This window comes from Rana temporaria, chromosome 1 (assembly GCF_905171775.1).
Source record: "Rana temporaria chromosome 1, aRanTem1.1, whole genome shotgun sequence".
NCBI lineage: Eukaryota > Metazoa > Chordata > Amphibia > Anura > Ranidae > Rana > Rana temporaria.
This window is the reverse complement of record NC_053489.1, coordinates 532,056,339-532,082,515: the sequence shown is the minus strand read 5'-3', so window position 1 is coordinate 532,082,515 and position 26,177 is coordinate 532,056,339. Positions and strand designations below refer to the sequence as shown.

Below are 26,177 nucleotides of genomic sequence, written 5' to 3'. Positions count from 1 at the left end.
GTCTAGGGATTTGAGTCTATAACATGGTCAATACAATTTTTCACTCAAACCTGCGTAAAGATCCTTGAGAAGCCCTGTTGCATAAGTTGATAAAAGGCCTAATAAAGAATGCATTCTAGTGACTAATATTTTTATGGACATAACAATTGCAAAGGGATGGAAAACTCCAGTGCTCTTTCAATTAAGTAAATCAACGAATCCCTGGCATGCTAGTGAAGAAAAACTCACGGCGATTCTCACTGATATGCACGATACGTTTCTGCAGATTTGATAACCTTGGTTGGACCAGTTACTGACTATACAACCTCCTACGTGTCTTTTAGATCTGTAATTCTCAATGACCAACTGGTCACATAGTAAGGCTCCCCGGGGAATGCAATTTTTTAACCCATTCCCCACTCCCGCTCTTCCCTTTCTTTCTCCCTTTCTTACATTATTATTCCTTCTTTTTGTGCTTGGATATTTGCTAACCTACTGAAAAGCACACCTCCTCTTGGGGTACATCTTCATGCTGTCATGTTCCATTTTCAAACTGGCTATTAGCCAGCTGCTGTACATGATGAATCCTGCATTGGCTACTTTTCTCACGCCAACTGGAACCCTACCCACTGAAGTATAGGTCTGCCAACCTCAATGCTGATTTGGATCCATCTATAAGCTATTGATAGCAGATTTGAATACAAATATTCTTTGATTATCATTTTGTACCATATGTTGCTTTTTCTACCCCTGAGGTGGAGGGGAAAAGAACCCCCAGGAGTACCAGGTTGTTGACGGTCCCAGAAAGAAAGGGTCAGTATGTGGGTAGAAATGTAGCTATCATAACATGTATAGGGTACCATTGAAAAAAACTATTTATACTGTATGTGTTTTTCTAAGGCATATACTGTACAATCATGTGAAAAATGGTTTACTTTTCCAACATATTTAAACGGGCAAACATTTGATTCTGATTAAAACAATGCTTACAGATAAAGGTAATACATATGAATAAAATGTGCCTTTTTAATAATTTATTCAACGGAAATATCAGTAGATGTAATTGTGTATTATAATCTGATACCACTCCCTTTAGCACATATTACTTCTTGTATTTTTTTGCATAACTGCCCACCAGTTTTTGACATCCATGCAAAATTCCTTCAGTTTCAAGATGTTTTTGGGTTTCCTTGCATGCCAATTTCAAATCTCCCTCACATCATTTTAATTAAATTAAAATCAGAGATTCAGCTAGGCCAGTCTAGAACCTCCCATTTCTTCTATTTGAGACATTTTGTAGATACGAAATGTTATCATGTTGAAAGATCCATTTCTGGCTTAATATAAATTTTTGTTGTACAAACGCTGTTTTTGGAGGAAGAAAACTGCTGACTATGACCCTGAAGCCTCGTACACACGACCGAGGAACTCGACGGGCAAAACACATAGTTTTGCTCATCGAGTTCCTTGTTAGGCTGTCGAGGAACTCAACAAGGCAAGTTTCTCCATTCCTGTCAAGGAAATAGAGAACTTGCTCTCTTTTTGGCTCGTCGAGTTTCTCGACAGTTTCCTCAACGAAAATGTACACACGACCGGTTTCCTCTGCAAAAAAATATCTCCCAGCAAGTTTCTTGCTGGTTTTTGCCGAGAAACTCGGTCGTGTGTACGAGGCCTAAGAACACCATTCCTACAGTCAAGCATGGAGATGGAAACATTATGCTTTTGGGGCTGTCTCTCTGCTAAAATGTGCAGGCTGACTTTGAGGATGAGAACCTTCTTCCCTCGGCCAGAACACTGAAGATGTGTTATGGTTGTGTCTTCCAGCATGACAATGACTCACAAAAATGACTCAATGACTCAAAATGTCTCCGGACCTTAATCCTATGGAAAATTTATGAAGGGAGCTAAAACTTTGAGTTGCTAAGCCAAATCCAAGAAACCTTAAGGATTTAGAGAAAATCTGTGAAGAAGAGTGGACCTAATCCCTCCTGAGATGTGTGTAAACCTGGTAACCAACTAAAAGAAACATCTTACCTCTGTGCTTGGCAACAAGGGTTTCTCCATTAAGTACTAAGTCATGTTTTGCTTGGGGATCAAATACTTATTTAACTCACTGAACTGCGACTCAATTTATAACATTTGTATCATGTGCTTTTTCTTGACGTTTTCGTGTCTCTATCATTTAAAATACACCTATGATAAAAAATTATAGACCCTTAATTTCTTTGTAAGTGGAAAAACTTACAAAATCTGAAGTGAATCAAATAATTGTTTTCCCCATTGTATAGGTCTGTATCATGTGCACTCTGATAAAGCTTGAGAACAGTGGGTTGACTGATGCCCATAAGGTGTTAGACATTTTGTACCTATAACAAAATAGCTGTTAATACTTTAACCTGTTGTTCAAAAACTGTTACTACTTTTGATATTTCATTGCAGCTCTATGCTCTGCGCGGCATCCTATTTCAATTCAGAAAGTCCTAATGCTCTTTCCTTTGTATTTTTCTGTATTGTTCACATGTAATAAAAAGATTAAAAAAAAAAAAAAAAGTTAACAGTTTTCAGATGTACTTACTTTTTCTGATGGCTGTATGAACGTTTTGTCTGTTCAACCTAAAGCCTCGTGCACACGGTCTGACGCCCGACAAACTTTCCCTTGGATTTTTGTCCGAAGTGAGTTGTCCGGTCACACCAATAGCATACACACGCTCTGACTTTTCTGCAAACTTTTCTAAAACTTTCCCAACATCACATGGTTTTTCTGCTCTTTACCGCCACCCTTTGGTTAACTTCTGCTGTAGTTGGTTGATTTTAACATTGGTACTGAGCATGCGTATTTGCACTTTGTACAAAAGTCCAATGGCTTGCTGTACACACGGTCGGACTAGGCACCATCGGACTTTTGTTGTCGAAAAGTTTGTCCGTTTGCAGACCGAACTTTTTGTCCAATGAAACCCGAAAAAGTTGGTCCGATGGAGCGTACACACGATCAGACAAAATTGAAAACTTGCAGATTTTGAAGTTTGTTGGCCGAAAGTCCGACCGTGTGTACGAACCTTTAGACTGTCGAAACACAGGCAGAAATTTTAGAAGGGTATGACTGTTCAAAACTTTCCTTATACATAATATGAAATAATTCATATTAGTAGCAGAAGATCAGTGACATTACTACAAGATATCTAAGTAAAATTGTATTTATTGTTCTGTTTCGATAAAGTATGTGTGATAGATGTAGAAATGTAAAGGAAGCTCAACATATTGTATACTGAATAGCTAATAAAAAAAAAAAATTTCCAACAAAATTCAAAATCCGAGTTATGATAAATACTGCCCCTTGTACAATTTTAAGCGCACCCTGCAGCTCTCAGTGTGTAACAAGTTAACTTGCCAACCTTTTTTTGGTCCTGACTAAAGTGGGATTCCCTGACCTCCCTGACTTTGTTGTAGCACCTGTTGAGTCGCCAGGTGGCAGTCTGCAATCACTGGAACTTGAGGAAAGTGAGAAGGAAAGGAGAGAGGGGGAAGAGACGAAGGAGAGGGAGTCAAGTACTTTCATCAGCTCTAAACTCTTTCCCATTTGTTGCAGCTAGGAGCAAACTTTAAACAGACACCCACACTAAGCTCTCAGACTCCCAGCTAAGGAAATTGTTTCCTTTTCACTTGTGAGTTTTTCAGAGGCACAGGAATCCCACCAGGAAAGCAAGCAAACCCTTGAGTGACCTGCAGCCTCTATTAAGCACTGGAGGATCACCCTGCTGACTAGAACCTGCTGCCAGGCGGAGGACTCACTGGCTCCATTACTTTCAGGCTGCTGGGTCACTGCGCTGATCAGGAAAACAGTGTGAGGAAGTTTGGTGCTAAGCCAAAAAAGTAAGGTAAATAATCAGCACAGCCGTGCAGCACAGACTTTGATACTGCCTAAAAAAGGAACTGCCGGTGCGAAAAAAAAAAAAAAGGGAGGTGTATAGAGGCACATTTTTTTTCCTCTTTCTTCTACAATGTCCTAAGGGGACACGTTTGCTGACTATCAGATTGTTTTCCCACAGGGTGTCAGGCTACACATTCACAGTTTTACAGCCCAGGATTAAGGCTACTGGTTATAATGCTAATTTCAGCACTACATACTGAATTCTCTGGGTTATTGCAACATTCATTTTTTTCCCTTTCAGTAGAAGTTCTTACGCACGTGCTTTAAACTTTTCTGTTTACATCAGAAATTGACAGGTGCTCCTAAACTATTTTCTTTCACCTTTTCCTTTTTTATATACCGTATATATTTTTGGCCCTTTTTTTTTTTTTTAACTCGCTCACCAGTTGGATTTTTAACTGTCGCAGTCCATGAAGGATTTGATTGCTTTATTCTATTTTGCTTTCAAAACTGGAGACAGCAAAGAAAAACAGAATTGGATTAGAGATACCTTTGCATGGGATTATGAAGGATCTAGTCATTGATTATCTGCTACCAATGTTACCTATACAGGCTCGGTGCTTTCTCGTGAAGGGTGCAGTGATCAGGCACTGCTGAAACTGACTGTGAACTTGGAAATCTCAAGTGCTGTTAGTGGCTGTGCTCTCCCCCTGTTCATCCAAATGATCCTCTTGTTACTTCTCAGAGTCCTAGCGTGCACCCTGGACTTTCAGCTACATGGAGTGCAAGCTGAATCCAATCTAAGCAGCAAATTTCAGTTTGAGAATGCCAAGGAGCTGAATGGTAAGGCACTATTTATGTTTTATATTTTTTCGCACCCATAATTTACAGCCTTGCAAGGTCATTTGCCTCTTCTCAAGGCACATTAGCTCTGGATAACTGATGTGGGGTAGGCAAAGCAGCACAAGTTTTAGGGTTTAGAAAGGTACCACAAAAAGGAACTGAAAACACGGCATCGGGGTTAAGAAGCCGGAAAAATAAACCTTGGTTCTGCTTTAATATATATTTATGTTTGTGCCTGTAGACCTAGATCCGTTTGTGGTTTTGAACTGGTGAATGGCTCTTATTTCTTTCTGGGCTGGAAACAAGCTAATCCCACATAGGAAATGAGAATTACTTTCAACTTTCAAGTGTACCTGAAATGTTTAGAAAACCCTTAAATGAAAGATCCCAAGGGCTGGAACTTGGTGAGCCTAGAGAAAGACTTCTTTCATCCAGAAGGGCAGCTTCAGGGTGTGTAATTTGCTTAGCCTCTGAACTCCATAGAACTTACATTATTCAGATTTTTAAATGCTTGTGTTGTTGATTTTAGGTGAAAAAGTCATTTTTGCTCAGTGGGATATTTTGCAAGAATAAAGTAGAGGCTGCCTAGAATGGGTGATATAAAAATGTAAAATTGGTTGTCTGGATTGAACATTAAAGAGCGCGTGTGCAAACAATTCTCTGACTTTCTCCAAAACTCGCGGTGCCTGCGGTAATACTTTGGCACTAAAACACTGGCCATGTGAATTTCCTTACGTTTATGTCAGCTGAAAATTGTAAATCAAGCTGACATAAAACATTGGTTTTATGAGCAGCAATGAATGGGCTTTTATGTTGGGCTGCTGTGTATGTGAGCGCGTTTTAACTGTTATTGGAGGACTGATGTCTGTATGTACTACTTTATGCATTTGGTTGATGAGAGATGTGCAGAATGGGTTAATAGGAAGCCAAGATAAAAAGCAGGACACATCCCTTTATCACATGTACTAGACTTGTGTGTGAGAGCAGATATTGTTCTTACATGCTGCTTGCTAATGTGTTGACATATGGCACCTGCAGACTGCCAGAGAGCACGATCAAAGAGAAGAACAGAGATCAGTCTCTAATCAGACTCCACTGTGAAGGACTAAAGAAAACTGATCAAACGGCTGGGGAACCCTGCTATGTTGTGACGGCAATTGATCAAGATGACCTTTGTCTATCCTCTTCAGTGTTGAAAAATAATGTCTTTCTGGCTCATTCAAAAGAAGCTAACAATACTGAACTAGCCCCTGATTTTGTTGGCGTCTCTAGTTGAACTGCAAGTCTCAGCATACCTTGTGGGATTAACGTAGATTGGTAAAAGTAATAATATTTTTTTTCCATGGTCACTACAAAATCGACACTGAGTCGCTTTTGACAAAAGTTTGTTCCTTAATAATATTACTTTATATAATTTTATGTCGAGACAAATGTTGGGATTATGACAAAACACAGCATTTCACATCAACTAATCATAAATCATCTTGGACTGGCTTGACCAAACTAACTAAATATGCTTGTGCTAGTGCATTTTATAAAAGTCGAGCTACAGCAAAAAAGAAGAAAGTAAAAATGTTTGCAATTGTTTTTAGACATTTTTTTAATTGTGAGGATGGCACACCGTTTCTCAACCTCAACTATGCTTCTCCACAGTGGTATGGTCCTCTTTGTGTAATTACCTCTTGTAAGCTACCTAAACACCTTCCCCTCCAGCCTTAGTAATCTGATAAACAGTTTATTGGCAGAGCTGTACATTGCAGTAGCGTCCGATTGTATTACCCAACACTCAACTTTTTATATGTTGTGCAATTGATCTTATCATGGTACTATAAATACTATTTTAAACCAATGAATTAGCACATATTTTCACCTTCTGTACGGCCTAGCTTTCAGTATGCTTTACTAGTGCAGTGACCTTACTTTGCTTGACATGGACCAATTTCAAGATATAGCTGAATAGAGGATAAAGGAAAGAAACATTGAAAAATCTCATAAGGACTTTTTTTGTATTCCAATCTGACTTAAGGATTTGTTGCACTTATAATTCATAAAAAAAAAATTATACTGCTAGCACAATTTACAATGACTAATAAATGCATTTTTGTCTCTGAGTGTCGGTTCACACAGGGGCAACCCGACTTACAGTGCGACTTTGCAAGGCGACTTCAGCGCGACTTGGAGCAACTTACAAGGCGACTTAAAGCTGCCTCCAGGACAGGCGACTTTGGCTGTGGCCAATCACAGAATAATCGGCTCTGTGGGAGGGAGGGGTTTGCCTGAGAAAACAATTTTCTTTTCCCGTAAAGTTGCTTCAGTTAAGACAGTGGTCCGACTTTGGAGGCAACTTCCATTGAAATCATTGGGTAAAAGTTGCCTACACTTTGCCTAGAAATCACTTTGAAGTAGTACAGGAACCTTTCTGAAGTCGGAGCGACTCCAGTAGTGTGCATTAAAGCCTCGTACACACGATAGGTTAACCAGAGGACAACGGTCTGATGGACTGTTGTCATAGGTTAACCGATAAAGCTGACTGATGGTCCGTCACGCTTACACACCATAGGTTAAATAACCGATCGTGTCAGAACGCGGTGATGTAAAACACAACGACGTGCTGAAAAAAACAAAGTTCAATGCTTCCAAGCATGCGTAGACTTGATTCTGAGCATGCGTGGATTTTTAACCGATGGTTGTGCCTACTAACTAATTTTAAAGCATGTTGGCTTTTTTTTAACCTATGGTTAAATAACCTATGGGGCCCACACACAATCGGTTTTGACCGATGAAAATGGTCCTTCAGACGGCTCTCATTCACTTCAATGGAATTTCTCATGTCGCACGACTTGGGGCAACACAAGTCGGATCCCAAGTCGCTGTAGTGTGAACTGACACTGATGGTTGGGTGACTAAGAAATGTGGTTTTAATAAATAAGTAAGGAACATTGTGTAAAAAGGGGTGACCTGTAGGAACCAATAAACAAACATTTTGACTTGTTCTAATGGAAGGCAAAATGTGACTGGTTGCTAATCCTTATTACTCTGCACCCAATAGAAACTTTAGAGCACAGGTGAACATGCTTTGGAGAAATTATTTTTAGGACTTTTGTGTTTTTCAAGTGATTTAGATGAGCTAGTCCCTCTCAATTAAGAAACAAAAATGTTCCACTGATCATTTAAAATGTCAATACTGTAATGGATATATTCCTATTTCTGTATAAAAAAAAACCTTTTGCCTTTTCAGTAGACCAGAATATGTCCATTCTGAAACAAATATTACCTTTAAACTGCACTTTGCCAATGTCAATTTCAATATTGGGTGGTGTACAATGATAACTGTAATTCAGTTGAACAAATACCCATCTGTTACTATTTTACCACATGCTAGAAGAACATATTAATAATTGACTACACTACTTTAGAGAAAATGCAGATTATATCCTATTACGTTTCTACCAAAGTAATCTATTGGGATTCATTTATAGGGGGACAAAAGTAAAAAAAAAAAAAAGCCAATGGGTACATCCTGTTTAATATTTTAAGCTTATCATGCATGAATACACGTGCCTTTGGAGTAGTCATGTGACATCACACAAGTAGGAGTCCAACAATGAGTAAGACCTGCCTTCCAATTTATACTGGTAGATGATGTAATTACAGTTGCCTGTCACCACTACAGCAAGCTTTGTCCTAAAAATGTACGGTTAAGAAGGAATGTGGATGACTATTTTTGAGAGATCTTAGATTTCCAGAACTTTCTCAAAGGCTGTGAATGTGTAATTCATATCGTAAAAGTACAGTTTAGCAAGGATTAAATCTTGGGCAATGAGATCTCTGCCACCATCGCTATGGACCACCAGGGATTGACACAATCGTTATCCAGAACAATCCAATCAACTGGTTGCACAGTAAAAAGTTTGAATTTTTCTTCTCAGGATTTAGCTATCTTATGCGTGGTGCAGCAATCACATTTAATGGTCATATATGTTATATTGTTTGCTTTATTGGGCAACATAAAGTAGAACTATGGCCTTCCATAAAAAATATATGATGCAACATTTAATTGTATGCACATCTGCACTTAGGCCCTGTACACACGGTCGGACAAAACCGATGAGAATGGTCCGACGGACCCTTTTCATCGGTTCACCGCTGAAGTGGCCTGATGGTCTGATGTGTGTACACACCATCAGTTCAAAATCCGATCGGGTCAGAACTCGGTGACGTAAAACACAACGACGTGCTGAAAAAAACGAAGTTCAATGCTTCCAAGCATGCGTCGACTTGATTCTGAGCATGCATGGGTTTTGAACCAATGCTTTTTTGTACTAACCATCGGTTTGGTCCAATGGGGCAGCGGTCCATCGGTTCGGTTTTGAAGCATGTTTTAAAATTTTGGACCGAAGGAAAACAGACCGATAGCCTATACACACGGTCAGGGCAGGACTTAGGGTGGTGGGGGCCCCTGGGCTTGAGTCACTTTCGGGCCCTACCTTCTATAAATTACTTTAAATAGAACAAAATGATACATACACAAGCTATGTATTAGAGCTACACAATTCTGGATAAACTGAGAATAAAAATAGATCACGATTTAGAAGTAAACCCCAGCCGATTTTTGCAGTTTTTCAATTATTAAGTTATAACAGCTCATCGCAATGCAATACATATATATACCAGTTTATATATACCAGTATATCCCCCAAAAATGAGGCCTGCAAATACCTTTTTTAGGATGGTTTCGTTCTCTGTATTTCCAGGAATCTCAAGCGCCATTCATACTGCTGTTACGTGATTCAAATTATGATGTCGCTTACCCCCTTACTGTGTCCCTGTAGGTAATCTTGCGCATGTGCCGTTGTGCCGTTGCGTCGTAACCATTCGTTGCTATGTCTGCAGCTGCTGTTTTCTTTCACTCCCCTTTTGTGACGTCTTCTTTAGTCACATGGGGGAGTATCAGGAAGAGTGGAAGAGGAGCTAAACACTGCGAGACTTCTCCTCTGTACCGGACAGAGGGGAAGTTCTCATAGACTGCTTTTCGGTAAGCTTTAAATGCCGGTTTAGAGGGGCTAATGTGCGCAAGCGTGGTGACGTCATGCAAATGATCAGCTGCCTGTGTTATGGGCTATTTTTTAAGACAATGTTGTGTCCAAGGGTTTACATTACAACCACTTTAAATGACTGGCATATTATTGAAAAAACTTAAACGTAAGGGGCCCCCTATTGGGTGGGGCCCATGGGCTTGAGCCCAGTCAAGACCAATGGTAAGTCCAGCCCTGCACACGGTCGGTTCATTCTCATCGGACCAAACCGACCGTGTGTACAGGGCCTTACAGTTCTTCTTTAGTCCCCCTTCATACTCCCAAAAAAACTTGTTTATCCTGCCAGTGAAGTCCATCCAAAGCAATTTCCTGGGATGGCAGCAACAATGCTGCACTGCTCCTGAATTCAGAGGTTAGTTGCCACACTCATGCAAACTGTGCCTGCTTGCACTACTGTGGGATGAAAAAATGTTGTAGAAGGCATGGCTATCATCAATATGACAGCTAATTGCCAAGGCTGTAGCCTGTCAATCAATATCTGATTAGGTGCTGGAAATAAAGAAATAGTGATGTGGATTATATACATTTGGCCTTTACAAATATCTTTAATGCATGCAGAAGGCCGCATGCACACTGGTTTCTTTCTTGTAAACGCTGTTTATCCTGAAGGGAGAAAATCAGCATTATAAACTCCCATAAGCTGAATTGTTTATGTGAGTTTATCAGAGTTTGGAGTTTGGGAGTTTATTTATTTAATTGGCCAGAATTTTTATTTATTCCGACCATTGAAATAAACAAATGCTAAGGTTCTAAGTGTGCCTAGAGTTTATGCTTGTTTATGAGCGTTTTTTCAACGTTCAGCATTCTTTTTGGTCAGAAGAACTCTATTTTAGGGCGTTCAGACTGCCAAAAAAAACTACTCTGCTGATGAACTGCTAAAAATGTCCATGTGTGAATGGACACTTTGAATAACATAGAGGGGCGTTTAGAGGCAGTTAAAATAAACGCCCAAACTCACAAAAATGTGCGCTTTATGACTAGTTTACACTTGATTCAAAACATGGCTTCGGACATGCTTTGTTAAAGCTCTCTGAATGCCAGTCAAAGTCCCTGTCACTAAATAAAATGGTTAGCTTACAGTCCTGTTTACACCTTGCATTTGCTTTGCTTTGGCTTCTCTTCAAAAATTATACCCCATGTTGCTTTAGTGGTGCTTCAAAGCGTCTTTAAAGCCTCCATATAACTCTATGACAAAGCTTGCTTGAAGCTCGCTTAAAGCACCTGCAGCATATGAGAGACTTTAATTCAGCTTTAGGTTCGCTTTGTTTTTGAAAAATTGCAGGCATGAGAGATCCACAGACATACAGGGCATCTGTCATGCTTCAACAAAGCTTCAAAAGAGCATCACAGAAGTATCACGTCGCTTCACCAAAGCATCACCAAAGCTTCATCAAAGCACCACCAAAGCTTCATTGAAGCACCACCATAGCATCAAAAACACATCATAAAAGCATGTTCAAGCGGTAGGAGCTTTAAAGTATGTTGAAACCAAAGCAACAGTGTACATGAGGCCTAAATGTTCAGAAAAACAATATTTTGTGGTAGATGTTGGTATTTGCAGTGGTTAAAAGGAATATTTATTTCCTCACCTCAACTTGTACCTTGCAGGAAGAACAGCAAAACCTTGCAACAGGGAAGGATACACAGAAAACAATGGCAGTATAAACAGTGACTTGGCAGTAGCATAACAAAAAGCAACCTATTAGAAAGCTTAGACAGTATACACAAATGCAGCTACATACCTGCTGGAGGCCATATGTAGGTGTTTCTTCTGACAAACCTTATAAATACAAAATCCCTATTTTACTAACCCCTTCCTTACTGGGCCATAATAATACGATGCCGGCTGGAACCCTCCCTCCCTCTGGGTGGACGTCATATGACTACCGGACATCTAGGGGGCACGCAAGCGCCGCCGGCGGCCAGGCACCCGCGATTGCCCACGATCACGGCAGGAGTGTGGATCTGTGTGTGTAAACACATAGATCCACCTCCTGTCAGAGGTGAGGAGACCAATGTGTGTTCCCAGTACGCAGGGAACACAGATCGGTCTCCTCCCCTTGTGAGTCCCCCTCCACCTACAGTTAGAATCACTCAATAGGGAACATATTAACCCCTTCAGCACCCCCTAGTGTTAACCCCTGCCAGTCACATTTACACAGTAACCAGTGCAGTTTTATAGCACTAATCGCTGTATAAATGTGAATGGTCCCAAAAACATGTCAAAAGTGTCCGATATGTCCGCTGCAATGTCACGGTCACAATAAAAAATGCAGATCGCCGCCATTTCTAGTAAAAAAAAAAAAAAAAAAAATGCCATAAATCTATCTCCTATTTTGTAGACGCTATAACTTTTGCGCAAACCAATCAATATACGCTTATTGCGATTTTTTTTTTTTTTTACCAAAAATATGTAGAAGAATACGTATCAGTCTAAAGTGAGGAAAAAATTGTGATATTTATTAAATCAAAAAGTAAAAAATATTGTGTTTTTGTTCAAAATTGTCGCTCTTCTTTTATTTATAGCGCAAAAAATAAAAACCGCAGAGATGATCAAATACCACCAAACTAAAGCTCTATTTGTGGGGGGAAAAAAACATAAAGGTTTAATTTGGGTACAGCGTTGCATGACCGCGCAATTGTCATTCAAAGTGCAATAGCGCTGAAAACTAACAATTTGTCTGGGCAGGAAGGGGGTGAAAATGCCCTGTATGGAAGTGTTTAAATGATAATTTTCTGTCCAACTCCTTTAAGTATTCAATCAAAGAATGTTGGGCAGGAGGGCAAAGCTAATTTTGGCCAGTCCTTTAGAAACCAGATGAAATTTGCTCAGTGTATACTGTAGCTAGCTTAACAAATGCTTTCTTTGGATGTGATAGACTGCATAATTAATGGTAGAAATTTGCTGATAAAAGATGAAACAGCCCATGCTTTATAGCAATATAAGAGCGATACCAAGGGTGAATTTACCAAAAATGTTACTTTTATGGCGCAAAGCACGTTCCAGCTAACTCCACCCGTATATTTCAATGTGTACGTTTAAAAGAAATATTCACACTCCTGTGATAAACAGGGAACAACAGGTCTGTGTAGACACAATATTCATAGTTGGTTGCGTTTGACTTCCGAAATTATGTCTAATGCTGGAGAGAACCATAAAGCGCATAAAGTCTCTCATAGACTATATAGGAAGGTACTAAAAAAAATTGCAGTCCACATAGAAATTTAATATCAAAGGGTATTTGCATGTCTTATAAAAGTAATCATTTATTTGTTTCCATGACAAAATTAACCATTCTTTCATTTACATCACAGCGTTGGCCAAATTCTGTAAAACAATGTCACAGGCGTTCCTGGTAGGCAATCCAGAAATGACTGTATCCCTGGCTTACCTGTTTTTTCATGGTGAAAGATCTTCTATCTGCGGAAACTCTAATGCCGCGTACACACGACCGTTTTTCATGTCATGGAAAAAAAACGAAGTCAAGCCTGCCTTGCATACACACGATCGTGAAAAAAAATGCTTGAGCAAAGCGCAGTGACGTACAACACGTACGACGTGTTAAAGGGGGAAGTTCCATTCGAATGGCACCACCTTTTAGGCTGATTATGCAAATTTCCCTTCTCATAACTTGCTTCTTAGCATGCACGTTTTTTTCCCCGTTGTTAAAGCCTACACACGACTGTTTTTCACGACGAGGAAAACGACGATGTGAACAACGACGAGAAAAAATAGAGCAGGTTCTAAATTTTTAATGACCAATTTAATTTTTTTTATTTTTCTCGTCATGAAAAATGATCGCGTGTACGCGGCATCAGGCATTGTGAACACACAACGTGGGTGTATTGTGTGTTTTACCTGCAGTTTTAGTGTATGGAGTGTAAGATGGTATGTGCAGGAAAAGAGTGCAGTGTATATGGTGGTATGTGCAGGAAGAGTGTAGTTTGTGTGGCAATATGTGCAGGAAAAGAGTTCACAGTGTATGAAGTTATGTGTAGAAAATGCGTGCAGAAGATATGATGTACAGAAGAGTAAGGTGGGTGTAATGCTAGCTAGTAAATTCGGGTAGAGGACAGCATAGTGTATGATGATGGTTAGTATGGTCAGAAGAGGAGTTTGAAGGGTATGATGATGGGTGGAATGTTCAGGAGAGGAGTACAGAATGTATGACGGTGGGTACAATGTTGATGAGGGTGTCAGGATCACTTAGTGCTCCTGCAACTCACTTCAGTATCTGGGTGTTGGCTTTTGCATTCCCCCGTCTGTGTTCACCTGGAAGGTGAATGATCTGGTCAGCCACCTGATATAAGCAAACCGAACACTCTATCCCTTGCTTGTGATAGAGACAGTTACCTGCATTGTTCCTGATTAAGCCTCCCGTTTGTCTGCCATGCTTTGCTGTTGGATTTCCCTGTATATGACCTGGATTGGATATTGGACTATTCCCTGAACTCAGCCTGCCTTTCACCTAGACTGTCATTGGTTCGTATATTGGACTATTCCCTGAACTCAGCCTGCCTTTCACCTAGACTGTCATTGGTTCGTATATTGGACTATTCCCTGAACTCAGCCTGCCTTTCACCTAGACTGTCATTGGTTCGTATATTGGACTATTCCCTGAACTCAGCCTGCCTTATTACCCGAACCTCTTAGAAGTTAGAACCACGCTATCTGTCTTCAAAACTGCAAGTAGTCTGTTGTTTGCTCTGTTCGTGTCTGCCCTGGTGTGGTGGCCAGGCACTATAGCTCTGTGTATAAGTCCTGGGGGCAACCAAGTACCGGTAGGCCTGCCTGCCCTAAGGGAAAGAGGGCTACTATAGTTGAAGCACACAGTAGTTAGCTATAGTGTCTGACAACCTGCACTGAGGTAGACATGACATTCGTGACAGGGGTAGTATGTTCAGGAGAGGAGTTCAGAGTGTATGACGATGGATAGTATGTTCAGAAGAGGAGTCCGAAGGGTATGATGGTGGGTGGAATGTTTAGGATAGGAGTGCAGAGTGTATGACAGTCAGTGGAACGTTAGAGAAGAGGAGTGTGAAGTACATGATGGTAGGTGGAATGTTCAGAAGAGAAATGCAGAGTGTATGAAGGTGGGTGGAATGTTTAGAAGAGGAGTACGGAGTGTATAATGAGGGGTAGTATGTTCAGGAAAGGAGGGTGGTGTGCATGACACCAGGTAGTATGTGCAGGGATAAGAGTGCATAGAGTATGATAGAGTATCAGGCACATGGTGTGAACAAGCCCTAATTCAATCATCCAATACTGTAGTGGTCACTAGGCAGTGGTATACATGGAGGCAGCCACTGATGCTAGCTACAAGCACATGTTATCAGTGATTGCCTCCCTCCTACACACTTACCCCCACCCTGCCACCTTTACACCTTGCCTTCATGTCACCTTAACACCTTGATTCCCTTCCCGCTTAACATCTTGCTACATTGCCACCTTATCAATTTAGCACAGAATGTATGACGGTGGGTACAATGTTGATGAGGGTGTCAGGATCACTTAGTGCTCCTGCAACTCACTTCAGTATCTGGGTGTTGGCTTTTGCATTCCCCCATCTGTGTTCACCTGGAAGGTGAATGATCTGGTCAGCCACCTGATATAAGCAAACCGAACACTCTATCCCTTGCTTGTGATAGAGACAGTTACCTGCATTGTTCCTGATTAAGCCTCCCGTTTGTCTGCCATGCTTTGCTGTTGGATTTCCCTGTATATGACCTGGATTGGATATTGGACTGTTCCCTGAACTCAGCCTGCCTTTCACCTAGACTGTCATTGGTTCGTATATTGGACTATTCCCTGAACTCAGCCTGCCTTTCACCTAGACTGTCATTGGTTCGTATATTGGACTATTCCCTGAACTCAGCCTGCCTTTCACCTAGACTGTCATTGGTTCGTATGTTGGACTATTCCCTGAACTCAGCCTGCCTTATTACCCGGACCGTCTTAGAAGTTAGAACCACGCTATCTGTCTTCAAAACTGCAAGTAGTCTGTTGTTTGCTCTGTTCGTGTCTGCCCTGGTGTGGTGGCCAGGCACTATAGCACTGTGTATAATTCCTGGGGGCAACCAAGTACCGGTAGACCTGCCTGCCCTAAGGGAAAGGGGGCTACTATAGGTGAAGCACACAGTAGTTAGCTATAGTGTCTGACAACCTGCACTGAGGTAGACATGACATTCGTGAAAGGGGTAGTATGTTCAGGAGAGGAGTTCAGAGTGTATAACGATGGATAGTATGTTCAGAAGAGGAGTCCGAAGGATATGATGGTGGGTGGAATGTTTAGGAGAGGAGTGCAGAGTGTATGACAGTCAGTGGAATGTTAGAGAAGAGGAGTGTGAAGTACATGATGGTAGGTGGAATGTTCAGAAGAGAAATGCAGAGTGTATGAAGGTGGGTGGAATGTTTAGAAGAGGAGTACGGAGTGTATAATGAGGGGTAGTATGTTCAGGAAAGGAGGGTGGTGTGCATGACACCAGGTAGTATGTGCAGGGATAAGAGTGCATAGAGTATGATATAGTATCAGGCACATGGTGTGAACAAGCCCTAATTCAATCATCCAATACTGTAGTGGTCACTAGGCAGTGGTATACATGGAGGCAGCCACTGATGCTAGCTACAAGCACACGTTATCAGTGATTGCCTCCCTCCTACACACTTACCCCCTCCCTGCCACCTTTACACCTTGCCTTCATGTCACCTTAACACCTTGATTCCCTTCCCGCTTAACATCTTGCTACATTGCCACCTTATCAATTTAGCACTTTTACACCCTCCTGACTTCCCACAACATTCCCCCAGCTTACCTCCCAATGCACAACTTTTTTACAGAACTACTGCCGGTTACATCAGTCCTGGCAGGATCTCCAAGGCTGGGCAGTGAGCTCCCTTCCCGCCTACACATCAGCAACGGCAACCAGCAGTAGAGATGCTCCTTCTTTGGGCTCTTTACAGGGAGGGGGGGGGGGGTTAAGCTCTATTCCACCACGTCCCGACTGAGAAAAAGCCCTACATAAAGCTACTTTAACAACAGGAAGCAATACCAAATCATCCAGTATATTTCAACCCACCTAATTGATAATTCTTCAAGAGGAGGCGATATGCTGCGGCTGTTCCTTTTGAAACACTACTTAAGTTTTTTGCATGTGGTTAACCAAGTTGGTACTATTTATCTTTGCTGCGATTTGTCAATGTTTACATGAATTATTTGAGCCTTTTTTCAGCAAACATACACAAGTGAATCTTTGAGAAACATGCCTTAACATTTGTAAATACTTAGGGGGTTATCCACAAAAGGGATACACCGGCGTATCTACTGATACGCCGTCGTATCCCTGTTTCTATCTATGGAACTGATCCACAGAATCAGTTTACCATAGATAGGCAGAAGATCCGACATGTGTAATTGAATTACACTGTCGGATCTTAAGGATGCAATTCTAGGCCGGCCGCTAGGTGGCGAGGCCATTCCGGCCGGCCTAGAATATGCAAATGAACACTTACGGCGATCCACGAACGTTCCGACGGGCCCGTCGCGCTAAATCTATGTTGTGTACGTCGAGTTACGCTGCGTAAAAATAGGGCTGAGTCCTATTTGACTAAGCCCTATTAAGTATGGCCGTCGTTCCCGCGTCGAAATTTTCAACTCTACGTCGTTTGCGTAAGACGTTCGTGAATGGCGCTGGACGCCATTTACGTTAACGTCTAAGCAAATGACGTCGGAGCGACGTCAGTTAGCGCAATGCACGTCGGGTAAGTTACCCGACGGAGCATGCACAGTACGTTCGGCGCGGGAGTGCGTCTAATTTAAATGGGAATCGCCCATTTGTATTAGGAACGCCTTGCGCCGGACGGAGTTAAGTTACACCGCCGCAAATTTCCAGGTAAGTGCTTTGTGGATCGGCACCTAACTTGGGAGATTTGCGGCAGTGTAACTTAACTCTGAAAAGTTAAGTTGCGCTCGGCGGCTGTGGATCTGGCCCTTAAAGAGTAATTTCACTTTTGTTGGTGATCTATGTACATTGCAAGGATTTTAACAAACTTTGTTGCAGATTCCTACCTTTTGCTATTCTGAAGAAATCCCTGTGTGTTTCTCTGTGTCCATGTGGGAAAGTAAGTCTAATGGGAGTGGTTTCATAATTATCAATCAGCTGCAGAACCTGCAGGGCTCTAATGAGAAAAGCTGCTGGGTCTGCATCCCTTTAAACGTGATTTCCTTTTGGGAGTAACTCACCAAAATCAGTGAGCCAATCACACAAGCAGGAAGTGATGTTTCTTGGGGGCCTTCTGTACACATTCTGTGTACATTACGCCTCCATTACACCATTACATTTTCAGAAAATCACAGAGCTGCAAATTGAAAAAGAAAGGTAATTTTTAATAACTTTCAATTACAATATGATTTTTGTCACAATTGTATAAGCCATATAATTTTTTTCTTTATTTTCTATTTTTTTCCCCACGAAAGTAAAGTTACCCTTTAAGGACTTTATTACTGAGGTTCACACTGGTGCGACATGGGATCCCCATGACATGTCACATTAAATGTTTCCCTATGAGAGTGAAAACAAAGATTTCAGTGCTGCTACCCATATAATCCACCATCAGCAGAGCTCACAGGTGCTTGATCTGCAGTTGCCCATCTGAGAGTAATGCCGCGTACACACGACCGTTTTTTCCATCGGAACAAACTCAGACAGGTTTTTCCGCTCAAGCTGTCGTGCATACACACGGACAAACCAAATTCGACCAACAAAAACTCGATGATGTACAACACTACGACGAGCCTAGAAAAATGAAGTTCAATGCTTCCGAGCATGCGTCAAATTGTTTCCGAGCATGAGTGTTTTTTTCTCTGTCGGAATTCCATACAGACGAACGGAATTTCCGTCAGAAAAAAAGAGAACATGTTTACTTTCTAAGTCCGTCAGAATTTCCGACTGAAAAAGTCCGATGGGTCATTCCCGTCTGACTTTTTCCATCGGAAATTTCGACCGTGTGTACGCGGCATAATGGTCCACAAAGATGATCCGCACAACCGATTCGGCTCTAAAATCTTGCTTTTATTCATGAAACCACAGTTCCGGCTCTTGGGTTTAGTAACACTTTAGGTCAGATTGAAGTTGCAGGGCAAAGTCAGATCGGAAGTCACATAGCTTTCAAGTCAGAGCAGTGTGAACCTGGGCTAAGGGCCCTTTCATGTGGGTATTCCAATCAGTTGTGGAAGATCTAGAGACAAGCTCCATGTCAGGAAGTCCATTTGCACTCGATTAGTCCTTCTGTGTCTAAAAAAAACAGAGAAATTATTTTCTGTTCCTAAACATCAGAGATCAGAGGTTAAGGGATGTAAATGGACGCACATCTGCTTACATCCACCTGCCCATAGACCTTAAAGTAACCCCTGATGGGTTTTAATTCCTCTTTAGCCCGCTGCTGCAGCCTGCAAATGAAAAGCATAATGGGCTAGTATGCATTGCATACTAGTCCATTATGTGTCACTTACCTGCAAAAGAATCCAGCGATGTCCCCACAGTAGGCAGCGTCCATCTTCTGGCCCCTCTTCCTTCCAGGCCGCTGGCTCCTGCGCTGTGATTCGCCGGAGCCGTGTCTCGTCACTCCCACGCAATTCACGGCACAGGCTGGGGAAGAAACGGCACTTAGTTTTGTTTCTTCCCCGCGCATGCGCAGTGAAGATTTTCTGCGTACTACAAGTGAAATGTGCGCCGTTTAGAAGATATTTCCACTACCTATAGGTAAGCCTTATTCTAGGCTTACCTATAGGTAGAAGTCCAACAAGTGGGTTTACAACCACTTTAAGTTTAGTGTTTTCCTCCATCAAAAGAGAAAAAAAAAAAAAACAGACACAAAAGTGACGTGATCCTGCCGGAATTTTGTTCATGGATTCGCTGCTGCTTGGAAAGGACGTCCAATGTGAAAGGGCCCTAAGATGTTTAGCCCTGGTCGGTACCATCGGCCCCAACTGATCTACCAGGCTTTTCATAGGTGACCCAAGTGTTACTTACCATGTACAGTACAGTCTGTGAAAATAGCCAGGCCTTTTAGTATACTTGATAGCTCTATTTAACCTTCTGTTTACACATTTCTCTACCCTAAATAAAAGCCACAGTTTGTAAAGTCAGCTAAGGCAAAAACAAAGACATTTTGAAGATGTTTGCTGAACTGATTTACCACAGGCAGGTTAATATTTTAACAGGCATCGTGTATGTTTTATTACACTATGTATTATGTTTTGGTCTTACCCTCTGTAACATAAACTGTTTTACAAGTTTTCTTTGTGAATGGCTTTACAAAGGTATACATAGACATTAGCTGATTGTTGCTTGGCGTATCTGATTTCAGCAGGATCAGGCAATGCTTGCAATGTATAGTCACAGACCATAGCAGATGCCCCCAGCTGTCTTAACTCAGTGAACGCCTGCCAAATATAGTATCTCATGCCTATATAAACCAATCAGCCATAACTTTATGACCACTGACAGGTAAAGCGAATAGCATTGATTAACTCATTACAAAGTTGGTGGGATATATTAGGCAGCAAGTAAACATGTTTTCCATGAAGTTGATGTGCTTAAGGCAGGAAAAATGGGCATCGCAGATTGTTGTGTAGGGGGCTGCATTGCTGTAGACCAGTCAGGGTGCCCATGCTGGCACAGGTCCACAGCCAAAGAAATTGTAATGAGTCCTGAAGCATCAGAGCTGGACCACAGAGTATGAAAGATGGTTGTCTGGTCTGATGTAAAAGAAAATGTGATTATGTGGATGGCTGGGTGCGTGAGCATCACTTACCCGGGGAAGAGATGGCACCAGGATGCAGTATGGGAAGCAGGCAAGCCGGCAAGCCGGCAGAGGCAGTGCTATTCTTTGGTCAATGTTCTGCTAGGAAACCTTGGGTCCTGTTATACATGTGGATATTACTTTGACATGTACCATCTACCTAAACATTTTTGTTACACCCCTTCAAGGAAATGTTATGGAAACGGTATTTCCGGATGGCAGATGGCAGGATAATACGCTCTGCCACACTACAAAAACGGCTCAAGAATGGTTTGAGGAACACAGTTTGAGGTGTTGACCTGGCTTCCAAATTGTCCTAATCTCAATCCAATCCAGCATCTGTGGGATGCACTGGAAAAACATATCCGATCCATGGAGGCCCCACCTTGCAACTTATGGAAATGAAAGGATCTGCTACTGTTGGCTTGGTGACAGATTCCACAGCATACCTTCAGAGGTCTAGTGGCATCCATGCCTTGATGGGTTTGGGTTGTTTTGGCAGCAAAGGGGTGGGGTCTACTCAGTATTAAGTGGGTAGTCATAATGTTATGGCTGATGTGTATATTTTAAAATGTACATGCAGTGTGTCACACCGTTTAATCACATGCTACAATATCTTATACCTCTCTACTGCACGCAGAGATTAATATCTCTTCTTATAGTGTCTCACATTGTTCTGTTACAGCACCCCACATCTCTCTAGTGCATACAGTGCCTCATGCCTCCCTATTACACTTGTCCAATGTCCCTTTTAGATCCAGTGCCTTACTCTTCTGCTACTTGCTTTGCCTTTCTCCTCTCTTCTTATGATAGGGTGACCAGACGTCCCCGGTTTCTGGGGAAAATCCCCGTATTGAGGACATTGTCCCCTGAGTCCATCTGTCCCAAGATCTGTCATCTCAGCAGAGGGGCCCGGAGGTAGAGCAGGCGGGAACTCCCAAATCATGTCCACCAATAAGCTAATCCCCCACAGTGCAGCTATTTAGAAGGCAAACTTCTCCGGGCTTCCTGTGGTCTGTGGGAGTGAGGGGTCAGAGAGTAGATATGTGCATTCCCGTTCGTACGAATGTTATTTTCGTACGGAAATGTTAATTTTCGTACCCGCAGAATAATGTGTACATACGAAAAAATTAAAGCACCAAAATACGAAAACGACGGGATTACGAATGAGCCGCATAACGAACAACCGCAAATACGAACGAACGATCTGACGAAAATACGACAAAATGAAAACGGCAAAAGAACGAAAATTACATCTATAACAAAATATTTGCATTCTGTATCCTGTTTGAATCCCCTCTCTGCTCGTATCCTCAGCCGCATGTCCACATGACACCTACAACAAAAGATTTGCATTCTGTATCCTGTTTGAATCCCCTCTCTGCTCGTATCCTCAGCCGTATGTTCACACAACATCCACAACAAAAGATTTGCACTCTGTATCCTGTTTGAATCCCCTCTCTGCTCGTATCCTCAGTCGTATGCTCACACGACATCCACAACAAAAGACCCGCACCCTGTATTTTGAATTCCTTTTTTCTGTTCGTATTTTGGATTCAACAGAATGCAAATCTTTTGCCACAGATGTCACACGAACACACGACCGAAAACACCAAAAGAAAAAGGACCCAAAACACAGAATGCAAATCCCTTGCCACAGATGTAATTTTCGTTTTTTTGAATGGGCAGTGAGTGTAGTTAGTAAAGCAGCTTCTCTTTTGTGCTGAGTAGTACAGTAGAGCCAAATAAACTTTTCTGTGGATTTTCATCTGAAGGGAGATCAGTTGGCCAGACTTTTGAACCCAAAAATGGTTTTCTGATGGAGTTTAAAAACGAACACATTTTCTGAGAACGAACGGAAAACTATCGTTTTTATGTTTGTTGTTAAAAAAGTCTGACCAAGTGTATGGGGCTTAACAATCGTTAATATGGATGAGCCGCGTGTTGAAAGTGCCGCGAATCCCGCAATATATTTACAAAAGTACAAAATGACGAAAATACTTTTTCTGTTCGTATCTTTAGTCGCATGCCCACATGACATCCACAACAAATTGTCATAGATGTCACATGAACACACGACCGAAAACACAAACAGAAAAAGGAATCCAAAACACAGAATGCAAATCATTGACAAAAATTCACGAAAATTATTGTCTAACAAGTAACGAACATGAATTAAACAGAATAACGAACCATCCCGCATGTACGAAAATAAATGGTAACGAAAATCCGGAACGATCGGAATACGAACGGGAATGAACAGGAAAACGGGCGTCTTACTAAAAACGAACGGAAACGAACCTACGGAACGATACGAAACAGAACATTATGTGCACATGTCTATCAGAGAGCAGACTATTTCTTTATTTTCTGGTTTAGGGTGAAATAATCCACTGCATCGCGCTACACAGTTGAAGCCCGGCCTCTTCAATAGGAATACACCACTGCCGGCTGGGAGCGCTGTGGCAGATTAATCCGCCCAAACCCGAAAATTAAGAAATAGTCCACTCTCTGTCCCCCAGCCCCCACTGAACACATTTGTTTCCTAAATAGCTGCAAAAATGATGACAGGTCTGAGGGATAAAACAGACAACAGACGAAGAGACTTCAGGAATTTAAAGAATAAGTTCACTTTTTGGAAAAAAATGATAAATACACATCTTTTAAAGCCTGTAAAGAATTGCACCAGCAATCAGCAGATAGCTGGTGCCATGCAGGTCTCCAGTAGATCTGCCAGTGTATCTGCTTGCCTGTACATCCTGTACAGCCCATACAGGTGACCAGATACAAACTGACTGGAAGCATAAATGAACTCCACGATCCTCCACAGTGCCATGGTAGTTCATTGAAAACTACAAGCCGACAGCCACAAAGGCTGCTGGGTCTTGTAGTTTTCCATGCACAGAGCCTGGTAAATGAGTAACGCAACCGGGCATTCTTTTTAAAGTGTGACAGCTAGAAGGGAGGGAGAAGAACCCTGCTATCTTTCACAGCGGGCATAGGGGAGGCTCGGGAGCTGGTCCGTTTATAACATGTTACACCCTGAATAATGTGAACTTACCCTTTAATATGTACAGTCTGGAGGAATGAAAGGAAAGGGGAGACATGACTGAAACCATTAAATACATCAAGACTGTAAATAAGGTTCAGGAGGGCAGCATTTTCAATATATGAGCCAAGATCAGGATCACTGTGACATGACCTCAAACTAGCAAGAGGAAACTTCAAAACTAATATTAGAAAGTATTATTTTCCCAAAAAAGTAGTTGATGCTTGAAATAGTCCTCCAGCAGAGGTTGTGAGTCAGTCATCAGTGAGTGGATTCAAACATGCTTGGGACAAACATACAGTGGGGTAGATTCACAGACAAGATACGACGGCGTATCTCCAGATACGCCGTCGTATCTCTGAGTTCGGCCGGTCGTATCTATGCACCCGATTCATAGAATCAGTTACGCATAGTTTTCTATTCGACTCGACAGGCGTAAGTCTCTTACGCCGTCGGATCTTAACTGCATATTTATGCTGGCCGCTAGGGGCGTGTACGCTGATTTACGTCTAGAATATGTAAATCAGCTAGATACGCAAATTCACGAACGTACGCCCGGCCAACGCAGTACATTTACGCCGTTTACGTTAGGCTTTTCCCGACGTAAAGTTACCCCTGTTATTTGGTGGCGTACATGCGGCGTACCAATGTTAAGTATGGCCGCCGTTCCTGCGTCAAATTTTGAATTTTTTACGTTGATTGCGTAATTCGTCCGTGAATGGGGCTGGACGTCATTTACGTTCACGTCGAAACCAATGACGTCCTTGCGGCGTACTTTGGAGCAATGCACACTGGGAAATTCCACGGACGGCGCATGCGCAGTTCGGGAAAAACATCAATCACGTCGGGTCAAGCCTGATTTTCATAACACATGCCCACCTCTTCACAATTTGAATTAGGCGTGCTTACGCCGGCCTATTTACGCTACGCCACCGCAACTTTCTTTTAAGAATACGGCACTTGCCTGTAAAAGTTGGCGTAATGTAAATAGGATACGTTACGCTCGCACAAAGAAACGCCGATCTACGTGAATCTACCCCATTATATTTAAAATTAAGCAGACTCGATGGACCACTTGGTCCATTTTCTGCAGTCAGTTTCAGTTTCTTAAGCCCTATACACACGGCCGGGAATCTGGTCAGGAAAAAAACATTGATTTTTCAGACGAGATTCCTGGCAAGCTTGCCGTGCATACAGACGGCCATTCAAAAGAACCGTCGTTCTTTTGAATGGCATTAAAACGCAATGACATCATCGACTACGACAAGCCTGCGCTCGTCACATTTGATGCCGTCGCCGCCATCTTGCTACACCCCACAGTAAACTTGTATGCTACCGCGCATGCGTCGAACTCTTATCGAGCATACGCAGGTTTTTAATAGAACAGGTAAGCATACAGATGACCGGTTTTCTCGGCAGGAAACACTGCCGGGAATCCCGATGGGAAAATAGAGAGCAGGTTCTCTATTTTTCCCGGGGCAGTTTTCCTGTCTGGAAAACTGCTAGGGAGCATATACACGACCAGGATTCCCGACCAAATGCTCTCCTGGCAGTTATCCTGCTGGGAAAACCGGTCGTGTGTACAAGGCTTTTAATAGAATGTCATGTTTCTTTACCCCCCGTATCACTCACTAGACCACATTATCACAGAAAGTATTTATTTTCTTTGCTTACAGCTAGTTTAAATTAGTGACTGCTATGAGTATAAAAATGTCTTGCATACCAAAATTTTAAGATGAAAAGCCTGGGACATTTAATCCAGACACCTGGTTTTTCAAAATACTGCCATAAATTGACAATATTTGATCAAAGTCGCGCCTTACCCCCCTTGGATCAAAATTAATTCCCCTGTCAATCAGGGACTTTATTTTCATATACACATGAACAACATTGCAGTGAGGCTTGATGACAGTAGAGTTTGCTACATATTGCAAAATGTCAGCTCTTGACAGATACCTCTCTCTTCCTTTCTGGAGCAGTCATGCAATCCATGTATGAATACACATGAATGAAGAGTAATTTGGTGCAACTGCTGTTATACAAGGATAATGTGGCCTCAGGCGTTTTGTACAAATCTTGTAAATATGCCCTTCCCTATTCACATCCACACCCTTGATGTGATTTTCTTTGCCATTCTCAAAAGGTTGTATTTCTGTATAAGCAGACTTTTTTTATTTTTTTTATTTACCTGATGGCTGTTCAGGATTATGCTTGTAGTACCTATGCTAGATACCTCACTATGTAGAAACACAGATGGGTCAACTGCACCCCTTGTTGCATAAGATTCTTCTTGTTTGTCAATATCTTACATATGTACATAGTATTGCCATCTATGCATTGTGTTGCTTTAAGGTGCCATTGACAAATTAGTTGCACTGCACTGCACCACTGTTCCTGTGTAGCCACCCTGCCTGAAGCAGAGTGTCTATTTAGGTGTAAGTTCATTTCACAAAAAAATGTAAAGTTAAACTAACCCCATACATCCTACCTCGGTCCCTGCTCCACTTACCTCCAATAGTAATTAGATGTCACTACCCATTA

General features: G+C 41.8%; 1 protein-coding gene across 1 annotated transcript in view; it reads left to right on the top strand.

Moving 5' to 3' along the window:
- Positions 1-3,536: 3,536 nt before the first annotated feature.
- The window catches only part of PDGFC (platelet derived growth factor C), a 363,779-nt gene continuing 341,138 nt past the window's right edge, over positions 3,537-26,177 (top strand). Inside the window, exon 1 of the mRNA XM_040332227.1 lies at positions 3,537-4,690. Within this exon, the coding sequence (XP_040188161.1) occupies positions 4,570-4,690 (121 nt within the window). The 5' untranslated portion in view covers positions 3,537-4,569. The remainder of the gene's footprint in view (positions 4,691-26,177) is intronic.